Source organism: Aspergillus niger (genome assembly GCF_000002855.4).
Source record: "Aspergillus niger supercontig An08".
In the NCBI taxonomy this organism is placed as follows: domain Eukaryota; kingdom Fungi; phylum Ascomycota; class Eurotiomycetes; order Eurotiales; family Aspergillaceae; genus Aspergillus; species Aspergillus niger.
The window spans coordinates 99,681-119,394 of NT_166524.1; the positions used below are offsets into that span (position 1 = coordinate 99,681).

At 51.4% G+C, this 19,714-nt stretch overlaps 6 protein-coding genes across 6 annotated transcripts; 4 read left to right on the forward strand and 2 right to left on the reverse strand.

Annotated features, from left to right (window-relative positions):
• Positions 1 to 340: 340 nt before the first annotated feature.
• On the reverse strand, positions 341 to 2,208 carry An08g00570 (uncharacterized protein; the record flags this gene model as incomplete). The annotated part of the gene is made up of 3 exons (XM_059748795.1): positions 341 to 1,608; positions 1,679 to 1,832; positions 1,948 to 2,208. The coding sequence occupies 3 exons, from the start codon at positions 2,206 to 2,208 to the stop codon at positions 341 to 343; spliced, it is 1,683 nt and encodes a 560-aa protein (XP_059603876.1).
• Positions 2,209 to 2,804: 596 nt separating this feature from the next.
• Positions 2,805 to 6,961, reverse strand: An08g00580 (uncharacterized protein; the record flags this gene model as incomplete). The annotated part of the gene is made up of 4 exons (XM_059748796.1): positions 2,805 to 4,576; positions 4,637 to 4,750; positions 4,851 to 6,465; positions 6,671 to 6,961. The coding sequence occupies 4 exons, from the start codon at positions 6,959 to 6,961 to the stop codon at positions 2,805 to 2,807; spliced, it is 3,792 nt and encodes a 1,263-aa protein (XP_059603877.1).
• Positions 6,962 to 9,567: 2,606 nt separating this feature from the next.
• On the forward strand, positions 9,568 to 12,325 carry An08g00590 (uncharacterized protein; the record flags this gene model as incomplete). Its single annotated transcript, XM_001392140.1, has 2 exons — positions 9,568 to 11,341; positions 11,397 to 12,325. The coding sequence occupies 2 exons, from the start codon at positions 9,568 to 9,570 to the stop codon at positions 12,323 to 12,325; spliced, it is 2,703 nt and encodes a 900-aa protein (XP_001392177.1).
• A 952-nt stretch (positions 12,326 to 13,277) lies between these two features.
• Positions 13,278 to 14,209, forward strand: An08g00600 (uncharacterized protein; the record flags this gene model as incomplete). Its single annotated transcript, XM_001392141.3, has 3 exons — positions 13,278 to 13,352; positions 13,432 to 13,813; positions 13,908 to 14,209. 3 exons carry the CDS (start codon positions 13,278 to 13,280, stop codon positions 14,207 to 14,209), a joined length of 759 nt encoding a protein of 252 aa, XP_001392178.1.
• Positions 14,210 to 14,951: 742 nt separating this feature from the next.
• An08g00610 (60S ribosomal protein uL6) lies at positions 14,952 to 16,227 on the forward strand (the record flags this gene model as incomplete). The annotated part of the gene is made up of 5 exons (XM_001392142.3): positions 14,952 to 14,997; positions 15,278 to 15,325; positions 15,484 to 15,739; positions 15,919 to 16,096; positions 16,177 to 16,227. 5 exons carry the CDS (start codon positions 14,952 to 14,954, stop codon positions 16,225 to 16,227), a joined length of 579 nt encoding a protein of 192 aa, XP_001392179.1.
• Positions 16,228 to 16,885: 658 nt separating this feature from the next.
• On the forward strand, positions 16,886 to 18,919 carry An08g00620 (uncharacterized protein; the record flags this gene model as incomplete). Its single annotated transcript, XM_059748797.1, has 3 exons — positions 16,886 to 17,190; positions 17,278 to 18,094; positions 18,161 to 18,919. The coding sequence occupies 3 exons, from the start codon at positions 16,886 to 16,888 to the stop codon at positions 18,917 to 18,919; spliced, it is 1,881 nt and encodes a 626-aa protein (XP_059603878.1).
• Positions 18,920 to 19,714: the final 795 nt, after the last annotated feature.

Consider the following 19,714-nt stretch of genomic DNA (forward strand, 5'->3'; position numbering starts at 1 on the left):
ACAGGAACAACGGGTATCATTTGCTACGCTTGTGCGCTTTCGCCATGATCATCAACTATCATAAAATCACACCATACTCCCACCAGGGATGGTAAATCAAAGCACCTGTTTCACTATCCATATTCCCGTCAAAGAAAAAGAGGGAGGAAAGACCATCTCACTCGCACCATCTGTCGGTGGTAGCCTAAATTGGGACACCTGGTTTACCTCCCCAAAACGCCGCCAACTCCACGCTATGAGTTTTTGGAAAGTGCAAGTGATATAAGCGCGCAGATGGCAAGAGCTGCATCGGAGAGACATCCAAAGTCAAAACGCCTGTCGACTTCAACAAGGATCCAGCCTATGCCCGTCGACCTCTGCCTCTCTTGGTCGACGTCCGGCTCTCCTCCACGGGTTCGATTTCATCCTCGTCAGCACCCTTCTTAAGGTCTTCCCCTTCGGCAAGGCCCCATTTCTCTCGATCATACCAGTCTTCTCCGTCACTCATCTCGCCCACGTGCCCCTCCGCTTTGCACCACTCGAGCACGTCCTCTTTCATCCGATTGGCCCGGAGCAGAGACTCCAGCATATGCTCGAATCCACGAACGGTCTCCTCTTGCTTCTGTACATAAGACCAGAGCAGTCGACGTGTCTCTTCCGCTTCGTTGGGCGGGAGGCCGAAGTTTGAATCTGGTCGAACAGAGTCCGGTATAAGGAAAAGAGGGTGCGGCGTCGGAAGACTCCCTAATGTGTCGTCAGATGGGGACGGCGAGAGGCGTCCGGATTCGCCCTCCTGTGGGTTCGCTGCATTAGCCTGTGCCCGGGTCGTCATGCGCCGAGGTGGCTCGGGAGATGATCCATCTTGCATTTCTGCATCTGCATCTGCATCCGTCCCGTCTACCTGTGCATCGTCTCGGATTTCAGGATCGGGCTGCGCGATTCCCTGGATTGTGGCACCTTCGCGCTCCTTGCCACCCTTGTCCAAAGTGCCATCTGAGTCCGTCATTTTATCCCCATCAGATTTTGCGTTTGCCGCGAGGCTTCCATTGACTTGTGCGACTTGATTGATAGTCTCTGAATGATGAGGCAGGTCGCCAACTGGGGTATCAACTTCTTCTGATTTCGGCTCTCGGGGCTGTTCAAGCGCATTCGCAGCATTTTCCTTGTGAGTCATCGCCTGCTCATGGCTATCCGTCATCTCAACATCCTTATCCGCAGTGGGTTTGTCCTGAGCATTCTCGTTCTGGGAAGGCCAAGGCGACTTTGAATCACCTGCACCCACGGACGGGCCTTGCACACTGTTTTTCTGGGCAGAAGGCCCTGGCACCAAAGGGCTTGCGGTCCCGTTAGGTCTGTATTGACTTCCGGGTGAGCTGCGTGCCGTATGAGCTAAGCGGGGCTCAAAGATCCATCTATCTTCAGACGTCTCCACGGCACCAGATGGCATCCAAGAACTGTCTCCCAAAAACTGCCGGTGCAGATTCCTGGCCCGCCAAAGCAGTGCTCTTTCTTGACGGAGTTTGGCTTCGATTGCCTGCGTCATGTGCAGCAGCGCCTTTGACGTATAAGCGTGCGACAGAGAAGGATGGGTAGGGAGTTCGGACGGGTGTTTTAGAGGGCAAAGAAAGTCTAAAGATCAATGGTAAAGACTGATTAGCGGGAAGACCCCAAGGCGTCGAGATGAAACAGAAAACCTCACTTTCGAGCGCTATTTCCGAGAATGGATTTTCTGCCGCCGCAGCGGCATCAGCCTCGGAGTCTTCGTCATCCTCATCCAACTCATCGCCTTCAGAATCATAGCGCACGGGGTTGGGTTGGAGGATGTAACGTGTATAACCAGCATGTTCAATTTTCTAAGGAGTGATAAGTTCCTCTAGCCGTCAGCGTTCCTTCTTTATCATCATCACTTTGATCGACTAATGCTCCCAGAAAAAGAGAGCTCTCGATGGCCGCGGGGGTGGAAATAACCTGTTTATAAAGCTCTTCCGGATGTATGTACCCCAGAGCACCTTCCCGAACGAAGTTTGAGTTCGTGTGTAATTTATTGCCCCGATTTGTTGGTTGAGTGATCGGATCGTCAGGTCCAGAGTCTAGACAAGAGCGAACGGTTAGAAGAAAAGATAGAGACAGCGGGGAGGACAGAGTAGAGGACGCACAGTCATTCTCCTTGCGGAGGGCTCTCTTCATGCCAACAATGGTGTCGGCAATCAGAGCTGCCTGCGCCGCCATGGCTGGAATTGTAGTGGAAGTACTACTACAGCAGAGGCAGCCAGAGTGATGGCGACAGCAGCCGGACAAACGAGGACGGGTTTCTCAAAATGGACAGAGCAAATACGGAGTTTGCTGGGACGTAGTCGACAAGAAGTAAGCCCAGCACCATGCGGCATGCGAATTGATATATGGGAGAGCAGGTGAGGGGAAGAAGTAGGCGAAGAAGCGAGAGGAAGAAACGGAAGAACGAAGTTGAGGTGGAAGACTGGCAGTCCGGGCAGGGAAGGAACGAACGGGCGCAAGTTGCACCTCCGGATTGGGGAGGAGCTGCGGGCGTCGCTCCGATCGCCGCCACTAGTCCTCTTTCGGTAGCGCGTGATAAGGGCTCAACACGTGAGTGAGAGCAGCAGTCAATATCTTGATAATCGATGAATAACTTAGATAACCACTTCTACTTTGTGGCACTAAGTAGAAGGATAGTATCTCCACTAGGTATCTGTCTATAGCACTCAATGTATGATCCCAATTCAATTGAAAATGGTCCAGCTCTAAACCTGAGCTCCCTATACATACCACGCTACATACAAACTGTTCCATGACCCTCGCTGCACTCCTTAATCGTCCGCATCAACCCAGACTAAGATCCCCTTCTTATCCGACCGCATGTCTTCCGTTGGTAGCACTCGCAGAGTCTTGTTAAAATATGTATCGACCACGAGGAGCTGCGGCTGAATCCACAGACCTCGTTTAGATGCCAGCAAGTTGTAACGGACCGTGTGTCTGCTCAAGGGCACCAACTGCACTACCATCGTCTTCGGTCCGCTGAACGCAAAATTCTCACTCGCTTCCATGCTCAGGTTGAAAGTAAGGAAGTGCATCGACGGGTTCTCTAGAGTGTAATCCAAATGGATCAACCCTGAAAGTGTATCGGACGCCTTAGCTGAGGCGAGCACCCGAGGCTCACCTGCCGGGATAACGAATCGGGGAATATCAAGCGTGGTCGTGGTTGTTGTGGATCCGTCGTCCGGCGCACTGTCATCTATTGCGCTGCGCCTCCAGCGGATCTCTAGGGCGAGGTTCAAGGCTGTGGGTCTCCGGTCACCCAAAATTTCCTTCTGGAGGTCCATGATGAAGTTAGATTCGCGAAGCTCCTCCGGACGGATCTCCGCCACCTCGGGACTGATTACTTCCTCCGACTCAATGTGACAGGTGGCCGCGCCGCCCAGTCCAAGCAACACTAATGACATTTTTTCGACGACCAGGGGCTCCACAGCAAAAGAGACGACCTTGGAGTTGAGACACCATCTCTGCTGCAAACCTCCGGGCTTGGCTTCATCTCCGATGGGAAGTAAACCGTCATCCACATTGAAGAAGTCCGGCCAGGGTTGGGGATGAAGGCGTGGAAGGAATTCATAATTGGCCTCAAATGGCCTGATGATTGATAGGCCAACGCGCATGCTTGCGATGATAGGTGTCTGAACATCAGAGACGAGGTTGTAAAGCGCAGAGACTTCAAGCTCGTAGTCCAAAGCATCGTTGGTATCCGTGACCACGATCGTTAATTCTTGATGAGATGAGCGTTCCATCACCCCTATCGGTCGCTTCAGGTAGTGAGAATTGCCTTCTGTCGGAGTACTCTCCCCAGACCCGTGCATTTCCGGGGGACTCTCTTCATCTAGCCACCGTATCTTGGCTGTGGACTCCGGCCGACCAAAAAGTCTAGTCTCAACAGAAACATCTGCAGCTTCTTCTTCCTCGTTGTCGACACCTAATCGAAGGACGATTTCCTCGTTCGTATAGTAGGTTTCGCGAAGGTTCAGCAGCTCTACCCGTATCTTTGGTGGTTTGGGCAGTATCTTACATCGGCCCGTATCGCGGCCTTTGCCCACACGCCGTCTGCTTGGGCCCTTCGACGTTTGCTGCCACCAATAGGACTCATATGGAGTTAAATCGGTTATCGCGTTGGTAAGATCAAATTTTTCTTCCTCGACGGTCAATGTTATGGACGCGACACGGGACTCTCCGGCTTCTCTGGGAATGCATGTAATATCGTATACCTTAGTCTGCGTAGGCCCAAACGTCAGGTCTGCAAGCCCAATCAAAGCAGTCAATCCACTCGTGGGTGATTGCAAAGCCGACGGATCTTCAGCCGTGCTGGGGTCACGTAGCAATGGCGACAATATTGTGCAGGGTGTGGTCGTATCGGCGTCCACGTTGCGATCGGACTGGAGTCGTATTGGCCGCAGGCAACCCTCAAACACTACTTTCACTTCGGAGAATGTGAGAGGGTTCGATGAGGGCTGGGCACAGGATGCGATGATAAGCTGGCCCTTTGAGGGCTCGCCGACATTTCCTTCGGAGCTTTGAAAGACGAAAGACGCCGTGACTGAAGCCCGGGGAATTCGTCAGTATGATCCATGTTATGGAATGCTTCTGTGATACTTACCGCTGGGCACGATGTCCTCTGCGCGCAGGACTACTGATGGCTTGGGATTAACTATAGGAAAGTCCTCGAGACTATTATGGAGATCATATGACCAGTCGGGCCGCGGTTGGAACACTGAAAGAAGAATATGATGTTAGACAGGGGACTACGAAAGGCAAGCGAAGCTGCGATGCTCAAGGTAGTGAAGACCGGTTTAGAGATAGAACAAACTCACCCTTATGCCGGAGTTCCCAGTCAACGCGCAGAACCATATCGCTATCGCTTACGCGTACGGCGCATTCCCTTAGGGCCCAGCCAAACCTTTGCATAAGCGGCCACCAGCCCGAGCGTCGCCATGACAAAGTCGGCCACAGTGGTCGAAGGGTTTCGTAAGCCTCCGGCCATGAGCCTAGACGCATATATTCCTCTGCAATTTCCAGGCTAAGGCTCTCCGCTTTCCGAGTTTGGTCTCTCTTCGAGAACTCTTCGAGTGCCGCTTTCAAGGCATTCAATCTTAACAAAGCATGGTTGAAACCGACCGCCCCCGGCTGGGGTGCTTCAACGTGCGGCTCAGGTACCAAGTAGGTGTCGTATAAATAAGACTTATTGGCTATCTGTGACGCGGGAGACTGTCCTGGTGGTACCCGATCGTCTTCTGGAATCTGCTCCGCAAGAGTTCGACGGTACATGGTATGCTGCGCCGCTCGATAGAGCCAATATCCCTCATGATGGAGCTGCTCCCACGGAATATACGCATCTGAAATGGAAACAGATTTGTCACGTGGTACAAAAATGGAGTATTGCTCTTGGAACTGATCCTGGGGGATGCCGACTGAGGTGAAGTAGGGGATACTAGCTTGGCGAACTAGCTGGGCCATTACCATCGACCATCTAGCTTCCCAGGCTGCCCAGCCATAACTCTTGGTACCTTTCCCGCGCCGGTCGATAATATCCTTTGAACGGTTCCGGTGGCTAGTCCAAAATCGCACCGCAGGTGTTGTTTGTCCCGTCATCAACAAGCAGCGGATGATACGTATGGCCAATGCGTCCCCCAGAAGTCGTGCATCATTGAACCTAGGATTCCAGCCAGCAATGTATTCGAACACCTCTTGGCCAAATAGGGTCTCGTATGCGCTTTCATAGTTCCGAAGCGCCGCATCGATTTCTTGGCGAAATTCCGCAAAGATACCCAATTTGAATTCATATCGGACATTCCATCCTTGAGACGATAAGGTCTGGGACGTTCCACTTGTTGGTGGTGCTGTTGGCGGGGGAATGGTGCCTCGATTCCGCTTGCGCCTGGCGTGCTTCGATAGGTCCCGGTAGTATTCCATCACCGATGGCTGGAGAAGAGACAACAGGGATGTTGCGAATTCCTTCAATTCCACGGGCGTCGCGTCGGACGGGAGGAGAAATATAGACTTTTGATCCAGGTTGGTTGCCCTTCGAATGCTAGCCATTCTGTCCTCCGCATCCCCAGTATAGCTGCCTGTGCTCTCTTCTGACAAGAGAACCACTATAAATCGAGTTTTGTATCCAGAAGAGGCCCATTCCTTCTTCAATCCATTTATTTCTATCTTGAGTTGGTTGTCGCGCAGCGAGCTCATATTGGGATCAAAGCAGAAGGGGAAGAAATTGATCACTGCCGCAGGGACAAGGTCCTGGTGTTTCGTAACCCATAAATGGCTGAGCAGGCCATCTGGAAAGGTCGGCGAGCTTGGTGTAAGCGGGGATATGGGAGAATGAAGGATGAAGGAGGTTCCATGCGATATCTCATCGTCTTGTCCGGCCGTCGGGCTCGTCGGTGATATGGGTGGGGGGTCAGCTTTGCGCGGGGGGAGACTGTAGGACTAAAGGGGAAGTCAGCGGCGTGAACGCGGGCCTTGCAGCAATAGTAGTAGTATGATTGCCGCTTGGGAAGTACTAGCAAAGGAAGCTTGCGCGTGGTACGAAACATTGCCTTGTAGGTGCGGGTGGGCTAGTCGTTTGTCTCCGGAGTGCAGGTGCAACGAGGAAGGGGGTAAATGCTTCGACAGCTAAGGTGCATCAACCTACCCGTCCAACGCTTCTAATCTTGTAACCAAATCTGGATGAAGAGGCATGTGTGTCCTCACTAGTATCCCACGGGGCATGGAAAGCGTTTTCCTCTAGAAGTACACGCCGCAATTCCTCCGCAACTGAGCCGGTCAGAGGCGGGAAATCTGAGTATATCTTCACGCCCCTCTCCCGGAGGAGGGGATAATCAGCTCGCACGCATTGCAGATCATCGTCCGTGCTTGCTTCAAGACCGGAGAGCAGAACGAAGGGGAGGTTGTGGGCGACATAATCTTCCGGGTAGGCGTCCATTGCGGACACAAGCTGTTTTGGTGGTGCTATCGGTCACCGCATGTCTGGCTGGGGCCGAGGGGTCTTCAACGGTCACCACGGAGTGATGACCACTAGTCCGGAAATGGCTTGCAAATGGTGTATAAGACGTTTGTCTTCGATTCCTCGCACGCTGTAGGGCGATAGTTCCTGCGCACTTTTGCCGTCGCAGAACTTCCTACTGCATCAACATTGGTGCTGGAGACAAATTGATGGTCCGTTCGGTTACCATCGCCGAAACACGCCAAGCCAGACTGTATCTGTCAGGCATCCAAGTCTGCAATCGATCATGATCTCTTTTATTCCCATTGAACCCCATGCATTTCATTTCCATGCGCAGATATATATCAAATGAGACTTGACAAGATGTATTAAACCGTCGCCCAACCTGGTTGCATGAGCTTTTTACCATTTACAAATTTACTACTACTACTACTAAATACTACTAACATATTTTAGGTACTACTTGGCTCCTACTAGAGACGGTGGAGCCAAGATATATAATCAGCACCGGCAGGCTCCCTGGCCAGTACTACCACTGACCTGTTATTTTTTTTATTTTGTGAGGAGGTGAAACCAGTCTCAGATGGCCACTAGAATTGATCTTGAAGTTTGCACTCAAAGCTCTGTTGGTACCAAGGGAAGGGGGGGAAAAAAGGGCTTCATTTGAAGCCACTCGACACGCCTTCTCCAGATTTACGAGATACTATGATCAATACAGTATCTGTGCATTTGGCATCCGAGTCAGACACATTCGAATGAAACCCTGGACTCCTCGAGTTGATCCTTAGGTCGAACATCTGTCTTTCTGGTGGATCCGCTGGACCTTGCGGATGATTGTGCGAAAATCTGCTTGTCAGTCCAGCCATCGTCCATCATTGGGGTAGTTACACTGCAAGATGGCTGACAACTTACTTAGACCCCCTTCCGATGGAACGTTAGAATTTCCTGCCTTAAGCTTGCCATCCATACCATGACGCAATACAATGCAGCCCGAATGCATAAGGTCCGTGATCCAGCTCATGGGGGTGGTGGTAGTCTAACGACCTTGCATATCGTTACCGGATGGATGATCGTCTGTGCAGTTTGCAAGCCAAAAATGATGGTAGGGGACTCAGGAGGACGGAAATCTCCGTTCCAAGGTCCCGGCTCCAGAACCAGCATCGACCCTCATTTCGATCTCAGCCAGCCTGTGGTCCGGTGGGGAATTGGACGACGGGAACCTCTCCATCCAGCTTCTCGCGAATTCGCTTCCGTGGACAGAAATGAAGCTAACAACGAAAGCAAGATACTAATTAACCCAAGGGTTAACTAACACGGATAAGTATAAGTGAGCAAGGTGGGACATTTATCGTCACCAACCAAGTACTAAACAACAAAACATCATCATATCCTATGTGACAAAGATCCAAGTGTCAGATCCTAACCAGTCAACAGAATTACCATGCTGAAATTTGAAACAAAAGGCTAATCCCAATCTTGAGGAGGCAGTCATGTGCCCCTGGCTAGCAGGCATATTTATCCAATGCTGGACTAGATACTTTTCGTATACACACACCCATGAAATTTGGATCTGCGAACTGTGCGGAGGATGAAATGGCGCATTCAATTGAAATCGAGGAGTGGAGGCCCTGCAGGGACACTAAAACACGGGCGGGGACTCGGTCAGGCAAATGACAGGGCAGATATCCCTTGAATTTCTTTTGGAGAGAGTCCACTAGTAATTAATCTTTTCTCTCTCTCTCTCTCCTTGTTCCTGGCCTGCCGTCTCGCAGAAGCATCCATCATCAGGTGAGGGTGATAGAAGAAGCTGTCCTGCTTGGAGAGATTGCAGTAAGCATCTATCCTCATGGCCAGCTTCTTTCTGTGTGTGGCTTGGGGAATCAATTGAATTGATCTCTTCTCTCTTTTTCTCTCCTTCTTTCCTCTCCTTCAACTTCTTCACTTTCCATCCATCCATCCATTGGCTTTCCCTTTTGCCCCTCCATTCTCTAAACTAGATACTTTTCTTTTTTTGGTACTCCGTACACTTCCTTTTATCGATCGTACCTCCGTCCTTCCTTTTTCCTCCACTTAATACTTAGCTTCTTCCCCTTTTCCTATTATGATTTAATGCAAATAATATTTATCTTATCCGCCGCTCCTTGCCACCAATCTTTTTCTCTTTCCTCTCTCTTCGCGCGCAATTGCGCTATACTAACTCCCAACCAAAACAACCTTCCAGTCGCCCCCCCCTCGGATCGGCAGTTCCAAACCCACCCCCCCTCTCTCTCTCTCCCACCCTCCTCGTTAAGGTGTTGCTTCTAGACAATCACCGTTCGGCAAGGGGGCTTGCTTTTGCAGACCGCAGGGGCTCGATAGGGCCGCCCTGGATCTTCCAGTCTGAATTCTAAGTGGCACATGCGCCAAGCGCCCGCAGTCTATTGATTCTTGCCGTTAAGCTACCGAGCTTGCATACGCTATCTTGCGTTCTCACTGGATCATGCAAGCGCGCACTACGCTCGACCGCATATATCGTCGGTAACTGTCTCCTGATCCTGGCCCGGGGGAACGTTTCTAGACCGTCATATTCCCTGTCAATGGCAACCATGAATCGCGCCGAGGATCCTTTGGCGTCAAAGTCTGATGATGCCCCTTTTCACCTCCCCCCTTCGCTTCCCCGACATCACAAGTCCATCCCTTCGCGCACGCAGCTCAGTGACCCGTCAGCAACAGCGGTTGACCCGGCGTCTCCCGAAGTCATCTCCTCTCTGATTTCGTCGCTTTCAACGATCTCGGTGCCTCTCCAGTCGCATTTCGACAACATCCCGCGCATTGATACGGAGACGAATCCTTCTGCGCCAGTGTACATTCCCACAGGTCAATCTCCCTCTCTTGACCAACGGCAACCCAGCGAGCATGACCTTTCAGTGAGGAACAGGACGCGGCAAGCGTCTGAGGAGGCGTTGCAGACTCCCTTTCTGCATCCAGATGATGCGGCGGCTCCTCCTATCATTCGCATGGCACGGGCGCCTCCATCTCCCAAACATAAAGCGACTTTCGATCCGCCCTTGTCTCCAGGAAGACCGACATCTAGGGGCTCTTACACGTCATCTAAGGCAGCGTATGAAGATACTGCTTTTGGCACCATCACCACGGAACCAGGCCCCCGAGTGTCTACAGCAAATAGTGTGGCATCTTCGGGCTCTAGAAAGAGCCTGAGAAATCAATTTGGCCTCCTCAAGAGGCCATCTCGAGAGTTTTACAGTGATAAGGACAGGAAAACCGAACGGCTACGCAAAACGTGTAGTTTCAACGACGGTTTGCGACACAATATACCGCGCAGTCGTGCTAGTATACGTTCGTTGTGTTCTATGGCTGACGTCGTGGAGGAGACACGCCCAGTGCGTGCAGCCACCGAGCCCAGCAGAGAAGCGACATTCAGCAGACCCTCTAGTAAGGAACGCCATTCGTTGCAAAGCGCTCGCGATAGTGCGCCGAGTACACCAGGAGGTATTGGCAGCGGACGTGTTATTCCTGCTCGGGAGTCCTCGTTGCGCTATAGCTTTTCTTCCAGCCCAAAGCACCGCAGATCCACCCGCCATAGCCGGTACTCTTCAACCAGTAGCAGAGAGATGAAAGTGGACAGTGCGATATCGGGCGTGGGCAACGAAGCCGAACAGGTAACGAAACGAATACAAGAATTGAAAGATCAGCAGCAAAAGATCAAGAGCGAATTAGAAATAGATGATACCCCGGAGAAGCCTTCTAAGCCTGCCCCCGCCGTTGCATCTGCCCGGGAGTCGCAGAATGCCAGTGCCAGCAGCGAATCGATGGAGCCTAGGCAGATCGACCGCCAAAGGAATGGCGGCTTCGACGAGAGTGCGCCGGCCCCAGCAGTCATGACGGGCAAGAGCCGCTCCTCGCTGGCCTCGAAGTCAACCAGTAACCCGCCACCGTCTCTGGACAGGTTTGACCAGCTTTCCCGCTACAGAGGGCCTTTGGAACAATCAACCTCAGCTTTTACCCATAAGCGCTCCTCGTCCGGTTCCGCTACTCCTGTTGGTGTCTCGAGTGGGGAGGAACGCCCCACAAGTGCCGATTCCATTGATCTTGCGGTCTACGACTACATATCTTCCCCAAAGCTTACCCAGAAGGTGTCGCATCCCACATCGGGCCGTACCATAGCGTTCTCCGAGGTTGGGGACCCTAAGGGATATGTGGTACTCTGCTGTCTTGGCATGGGCCTCACAAGGTACCTGATGGCGTTCTACGATGAGCTGGCACGATCATTGCGCCTGCGGCTCATTACATTGGATCGCCCCGGTGTGGGGGAAAGCGGCCCCTATGTGGACGAGGCGGGAACTCCCCTCAGTTGGCCTGGTGAGTATCTTCCATTTCGGTTGTTGCCTTGTCCTCACTGATGATCGTATCCCAGATGATGTTGCCATTGTGTGCAACCACCTCAAAGTTACCAAGTTTTCAATTATGGCGCACTCTGCGGGTGCTATCTACGCGTTGGCTACTGCGCTTCGGATCCCACAGCATATCCGGGGCCGGATTCATTTGTTAGCACCCTGGATTCCACCTTCTCAGCTGTCTAGCATTGGCTCGCAAAAGGCTCCCGTTCCCACAAATGCTGTCCCGTATTCTCAGCGGATTCTCCGAGCCCTGCCGACGTCCATTCTCAAGGTGGCCAATTCAAGCTTCATGACTGCAACCAGTGCAAGCCTGACCTCTAGCCTCCCCAAATCTCCGCGCCGGGCTAAACGGAAAGCGCTGCTCAAGGACAGTTCCAGTCCCACCGGCGCCGACGCCAAGGGGACGCAACGGCTCCCATCCAAGATCTCCCAGCAAGGGGCAGATCTGAAGGCCCTTGAGGGTTTGAAGGCTTCTGATTTCTCCGTTGCCGAGGGTTATCCGAAGGCCGACCCCACAGCAAGTCAGGCCTTACTCGCCTCGTCGCAAGAACGGGAACGCCAGACCGATTACGATAACCGACTTACGCATAAGATATGGGAGCTAGCGACTACAAACGCAAACCCGGCGGTGGATTTGCTGGTCTGCTTGGAACGTCGTCAGCCCATTGGCTTCCGATATGTGGATATCACCCGCAACGTTGTCATCCACCATGGCAGCCGTGACACCCGTGTCCCTGTGGACAATGTCCGATGGCTGGGGCAAATGATGCGACGGTGTGAGGTTCGGGTGCTGGAAGGAGAGGGTCATGGGCTGATGGCCTCGGCGGCAGTGATGGGCAATGTGCTCATGGAGATTGCCAAGGAATGGGAAGATTGGATGATCGTGGTACAAGGTAAACGCAGAGCTACCGTTGGAACACGCTCTGGCATTGCAGTTCAAGCGTGATAACTGCAGGTTATGCAGTGCATGCAATCCGTTGCTTTTAAAAAAAGGAGGAGGAAGATGAAGCCGGTGGAGATCCCCGTTCAGTGGATGGAGTCTAGAATGGGTCAGCCGTACCGCTGCAGGTTCTGCGGTGCTTTGCTGCGGCTGTTGTTCCTCCACATATGTGTCTAGTTAGTGCATGTCACTAGCAAGACTTGATGCCCTTGTTCTTGTTGTTGTTTTTCCTTTTACTTTTCTTTGTTTTTGGTGCTTTGGATCATGATACCATCCCTTTATTAGCTTCATACCCCAACCATAGCATACATAGAGATACCTGCTAATATAATGCATAATCAATGTTTGTGTCCGTGCAAGAGATGGGAAAGAGTAAATTAGCGAACCTATGTAGACGTCATCTAAGCTATAGATAGGTAACTACTAGTTCGTTGGTCTTGACAGGACTGGCTAACTAAATGAAGGGCGGGCCAACCCCGACCAGCTTGTTTCTGCCCCACTTCCTCTCCTCATGAATCGGAATCCTTGCCTTGTTTCTCCCCCCGTAAAGTAAACCTCCCCCCAAATTTCCCCCCATCATCTCGTCTACTTCCCCTCCATGCTAGTCTCGGGGGTTTAATATATTGTATTATCCTTGAAGATACCATCCTCAATATTCATTATTCTTATTTGCCACCATATCCCCAGCTTTGCAGAGGCTTCGTGGTTGTCTCCTCGCCCAATGTCCAGCTATTCTTGGAATTGGAGCTGCGCCTATGACCTGTCGGCTCAACCAGCCTACTCTTAAACCACGCGAACGCATGCGCATAGCTGCCATTGGCTCAGAATTCCTGTGACGTATAGCAATAAGTATTCCGACCGTGAGAGAGAGTTCAATATTTCTCGCCGAGTCACCCCCTTCTTTCTGTTTCTTCTTGCCTTGTTCCGATTTGGACGTGGTGTCACACCTTTGTCGAAGATGCTTTCGCAGCGGCGCATTCGGCTTTTGGCCATCGCCGTGGTGGTCATAATCATCATGACTTTCTACTATTCGGTAATATACCCCATGACATCGTAATGATACGATTGTTCAAGGATACAATGGCTGATGCGATGCATGACTTCCCATATAGAGTGAAGCCCGGAGTGTTCAGAATCAGCAATTCTACCGATCAACCGTGGCGGCGATGGAGGCTCAAAAGCAGGCAAAGGAAGCGGGAACCGCAGCCAACATCCCGCCACACAAGGACGAGCCCAAACAGAATCCCATCAAGGAAGAGACGAAGCCTGCCATGGACAACGATAAGGAAGAACCGGCCATCCCCAAGGCCAACAACAATGATGCGGACGATGTAGAAGAGATCCCGATCGCGGGCAGGACCAAGATGACAGTACCCAAGAACCGAAACGATCCGGAGAAAGAGACGTCGGAACAGCCGCAGGAACAGAAGCCGGAGACAGATGATCATGCGGCTGCGGTGGCCGAGCTGAATGGCATATTAAAGCGGGCACCAAGTATGGATTCTTTCCTGTTTCCTTTACTACTACGGGAGACCTTCCCTTTTTGCGTTTGGGAACATTTGCTAACCTATGTGCTGCTTTTCTCCAGTCATTATATTTTCTAAGTCTTACTGCCCATACAGCGCCAAGGCGAAGTCTATCCTCTTGGACAAATACTCAATTGTTCCTGCACCTTTCGTGGTGGAGCTGGATAAGCATGAGTTGGGTCGGCCGCTGCAGGCGTTGCTGGGAGAGAATACCGGGCGTCGCACTGTCCCGAATGTGTTGGTCAACGGGAAAAGCATTGGAGGAGGGGATGATGTGACGGCTCTGGACCAAAAGGACGAATTGGCTTCAACATTGAGAAGCTTGGGGGGTAAGTGGGTCCAGGAGGTCCATCGTAAAGAGTGAAGCCACTCGGAAGGCAGCAGAGACTAGTATGGCCGGATTGACAGAAGCAATGGAGTTTCTGTTTTTTTGAACCAGCAGGCCAGGCACTGAAACCATGGGCTCCTCCATTGGCATCCCAATGGACTGGATTGGACTCCAAGCACCAAGGGCTTGTACAACATTATACGGGAAATAATTATCTAGCGGGTGAAGGGTTTATGTATTCTTAGTACATAGTAGGGGGTAAACAGGCGATCTTTCTATACCTAGTATACTAGTAATAATTGATATCACGATCTTTCATGGGAGAGAAATTCTGAGTGACTTGGGTAGTATGTGAGTATAGCCTGGAGACATGCCAGTTGCCCATGATGCGTGGGCCCCCACGCATTGAGCAAAGGCAGAGAGCACTTCTCATTTGGCCGGGTACAGGACAAGTGAACGACTGTAGATAGAGACGAGTAAAATTATTCATTTTCTTATTATTTTCATTAATTTAATTTTCACAAATCACTATTATTATGCTTATGATTTTCTGGTCAGTGAAACCAAAAGACGGGTCGGGACTATACCCAAACCGGGCAGCCCTAGGCGGACAAGAGGACTAATCCGGATTGGGCCGTAAGCGACGCACAACCCGTGATTTTCGCTCCACCACTCCTCGACTGCGGTTTGCCTTGTCGAATTTCGATCCTTTTGACGACCGACCGCTCGACGATATCGACAATTCCCTCGCGGACACACCACAGCCCACGCAGTCAAGATGCGGTACATTTACTCCGAGGAACGGCTGCCCATCCCCGAGAATGGTGAGCATTCGATTATTCCCCGATCTTTGTCGCTCTGTTCGCTGGGTGGACGCGGAGGAGGATCTGGCCGGAGGGACAGGCATGGCATCGAGGATTCTGGGGGACTTTTAGGAGGCTGAGGATAGCGCTGCGCCAGCTACAACCGGCAATCGCTAGGGGGAGAGAATAAAAGAAGAGAGATGCTACACTGAATGCCTGTCCCTGCGATCTATTCTTGCGATTCAATTTTGCGTGATATGATGGAAAAGGACATGGGACTGATTCGAATTTCCTCCTACAGTGAAGGTTCACATTCGCTCGCGCATTGTGACCGTTGAGGGACCCCGAGGTATGCAAATTTTCCAACAATCCACCACGACCCGGCCATTTGGAACAATATCGACCAATATGTTCCTCGTGGCGTGTTGTGACCTACGGCTCGAGCTATGTGCCGCACCCGTCTGTATTCAGCGACACTAACATGGGTCCTTTTCCCTCCTCTTACAGGCAAGCTCGTCAAGGACCTCTCCCACATTGCTGTCACCTTCGGCCGCCCCGAGAAGAATGTCATCTCCATTGAGATGCACCACGGTGTCCGCAAGGGAATGGCTTCCCTTCGTACCGTCCGCACCCTCATCAACAACCTGATCATCGGTGTCACCAAGGGCTTCAAGTACAAGATGCGCTACGTCTACGCTCACTTTCCCATCAACGTCAACATTGAGAAGAACCCCGAGACCGGTCTGCACGACGTTGAGATCAGGTATGCCGAAATCAATTCACTCGCACACGCATCGAAGACTGGGGGATGAGCCGGGATCAAACCAAAGGATTATTCTCTTTCCTTTTCCCGGTTGGGTTCTGGCTTCTACCTACCAGTGCTTGGTCAATTATCATGTTACTGGGAGGAGACATTTTGCTGATGGGTATTGCGTTCTACAGAAACTTCTTGGGTGAGAAGTACGTCCGCCGTGTGACCGCCCAGCCTGGCGTTGAGGTCATCACCTCTCCCAACGTCAAGGATGAGCTCGTCCTCTCCGGTAACTCCCTGGAGGGTGTCTCCCAGAGTGCTGCCGACATCCAGCAGATCTGCCGTGTCCGCAACAAGGATATCCGTAAGGTAAGAAAAATGCCGCCTCCCTTTGGTTTCTCGTGAGAGAAAATATCGAGACCGTCACTGACATGAATGATTTTGCACAGTTCCTTGACGGTCTGTACGTGTCGGAGCGTGGTAACATTGTCGAGGAGTAAACGGTGGTTGTCCGCCTTGGTGGGTAGTGACGGATGTCTGGAGAATCTCTTTTTTTCGCCTACTTGCATAGGGAAGCAACGCGGAATTTAAAACCAAAATCATGGAATTCAAATGCCCCTTGACGTGTCTACGGATCGGGATGACTCCTTGTACCTCCGTTGGGAGAGAGTGTGTGTGCGTGGTGTGTAGACAAAAAAATACCGGTCGGCTTTTACTGAGCAATCCAAATATCCTCTTTTTTGTTCATCGACTTCTTAAGTCGTATTCTCTGCGAATGGATTTGCTGCGTAGTAGAATGATCGGAATAGTCCAAGTAGCAGCATGCCAATGCAGTTGGCGGGGAGGCTCTTTGGACTATCCCCATCTTGTATGTCATCATCCTCTTCATTGTTCTCCAGCCTGCCTTTCCCCCATCGCTTTTCTCCTCCCTCTCCTCTCATTCTACCCATGAGGTTATCTATTTCATGCGCATTACTTCCTTGTCATTCCAGGCTTGGTTTGGGACATTCTCCTCTCTCCGCACATGCTTGGTAGCTTTCCTGCTTGTCCAGACCCTGCTGACCGCATCAAGCATGTGAATGTCGCTTCCCCTCGCCATGTGCCAACGCTGTTTTTGATTCCCCGCAGAGTAAAAAGCCCGGTTTCTTTCCAGTCGCAATGGGGTCCTGGACGACCATCTGCGGACTATTCGTCGCTGTCCTAAACATGATACTCGACGTTGCCTTCTTCTGGAAAGAAGTACGTTGTCCCCTGCAGCCCCGGCCTGTCGTGGATGAAAGCTACAAGCTAGTTGGTGCTGGGCAGGTAGCTAACGCAGCTTTCCATCTTAAGCGATTACTGTCCTGGTGGAGATCCAAGTCTCCTCGGAAGCGACTGCAGCATGTTCTGAGGACAGCGTCCACCTTTGAGGATTGGGAAGAGGCTGCTTTCGAGCTTGACGAGCTCTTGAGCATGGACCTCTGGTGAGCAGATTCACTTCGTGCCGAACACCACTGCGGCATCCAAAACAAACCCCGAAAGTCCTGTTCTTATCTGACCACTCGATTTAGGCGTCAGAATCCCACAAGCCGGCATTACGACTACCGACTGATCCTGGGTCGATTGGAGGCTCTTATGAGCGCTCGCGAGGATGAGGATATCCTGACCTTAGCGAACCTGCTTCGCTCCGGTTTGCTTCGGAATCTGGGCAACATTACCTCTCCCAAGATGTTCTTGCATGCCTACGCTGGCACCAAGCTTCTCATAGATGACTATATTACGCAAGTTGCCCTCTCGATTCAACAGGTCACGGCTCTTCAAACTGCCCCGATTCACGACAGCGGGTTCTCGTCGCAAGCAAAGCTTGAACTTTTGCACGATACTCGGCAAGCCTTTGGGAGAACAACCCTACTGTTACAGGGCGGTTCAATGTTTGGACTCTGCCACCTCGGGGTAGTGAAGGCTCTCCATTTGCGTGGCCTCCTGCCCAGGATCATTACCGGGACAGGGATGGGGGCGCTCATTGCAGCATTGGTGGGTATCCATAGCGAAGATGAGCTGCTCACCTTTCTTGACAGCGGTGCCATCGATCTGAGCGCCTTCGATCGTAGACGACGGATGAAAAGGCCTGAAGAAGAGAGTTGGTGGTTGCCTTCTAATCTCGGGGACAGTTGGCTGGGGACACTATTGCGGCGAGTCAATCGATTCATTCAGAAAGGCTACTTCCTTGATGCAGAGGTGCTAGAGGAATGCGTTCGCGCCAATCTCGGCGACCTCACTTTCGAAGAAGCATATGCCCGGTCCAAGCGCATACTCAACATCACTGTTGCCACATCAAATAGAAACGCTACCCCGAACTTACTGAACTACCTGACTGCACCGAATGTGGTACGTGGAGAAACACACATGCTCCTCCCAATCAATGAACCGTCTGTGATCTAATCACTCTTGCAGTTGATCTGGTCCGCTGCTGTAGCTTCCAATGCATCCAACAACTCACTTTACCAGCCAGTCACAATATTCTGTAAAGACGAAACAGGCTCGATTGTACCTTGGCCGCATTCTCGGGACGCAACCTTTTATCAATCCTGGCGTCAAGGTCACTACAAAGAGGAAGAATCACCGCTAGCCCGGATCGCCGAGCTATTCAATGTCAACCATTTCATCGTGTCGCAGGCCCGACCATACCGAATCCCTTTCTTACGCTCGGACTCGAACCTACTAGACCGTCGCCCAACCGACCAATGGAGCGTCACTCAAGCTCTAATGCGTCTCTTTACTGCCGAGCTCCACCACCGCCTCGGACAACTAGACTACATGGGCCTCCTTCCTGCAACTCTTGCACGGCTCCTCATCGAGGAGACCATCCCTGGCCCCCATCTTACCCTCGTTCCCGACGTCTCCCTCCTGGACCTCCCCAAGCTCTTCCAGAACCCAAGCAAAGACCGTCTAGCATACTGGTCTCTCAAAGGAGAGCGAGGCGTCTGGCCCGCCGTCAGCGCATTAAAAGTCCGCTGCGTCATCGAAATCGAGATAGACAAGGGCTACCAGGTTGTGCGTCGACGACAACCATCCGAAAACGCCCCATCCACGCCGCGTCGCATGCCCAACGAGGGACTCCCGCGTCGCCGTAGAGGCTATAGCATTGATTACGGTAGAGATATGCTAAATTTCTCTGGAAGTTTGGATTGTCAGGACGATTCGAATTATTAGGAGGTTCATTTCATATCATCCCCTCTTTCCTGATGCTTGTGCAGCAATCCACGCACACGTTGCTCTGGTCACAACCTACTACTTACTGCTATCATGGATTATATATATTAAATAATACGATGTACTGCAAGATGCAGTAAAGACGTACATATTAGTTGTTACTTGTTAATAAGCAGTAATCGGTACTGTATTGGTGAAAGGAAGGAGTTGAAAACTTGACTGCATGACCTTTCAACCTACTTTTCCGTAGTGCAGAATAAACTAAATAATCATGTTATGGATGTACGTCATAGTATTGAAGCTTGCACTATTTTGTACTAGCCGAAATTCAGATACCAGTCATGCGGCAGTAGTTGTTCGTCTGTTCTCTGAGCCTCACTTGAGCTGTCCCTACCGCATCATGCGGATATATATATCTGTTCAAGTTGGTGGCCGGATGGTCTAAGTGGTAAGCCATCCTGGATGACACTCCTACAGAGCGTCTGAGAGAGATTCCTCAACTCCACGCTAGTACAAAGTGTAGTGGGTTCGATCCCCGCGGCTGCCTTAAGATACCACAGTGAAAGAGGGGAAATCAGACACACACCCAGTGCCAGGAAGGAGAATGTATCCAACATATATTAAGGGAGGTCATGGAGCATAGTTCTCATTCATATCTCTCCCCTTCGCTGTCTCTATACCGAGTGTAATAAGAATTTCTATATGGATTTTCCCATGAGGTTTTCCTATAGACTTTTATACCAATACACGAAGACGGCCAATCCGGATGTGGTATAAGAGATAGAATTATAATTC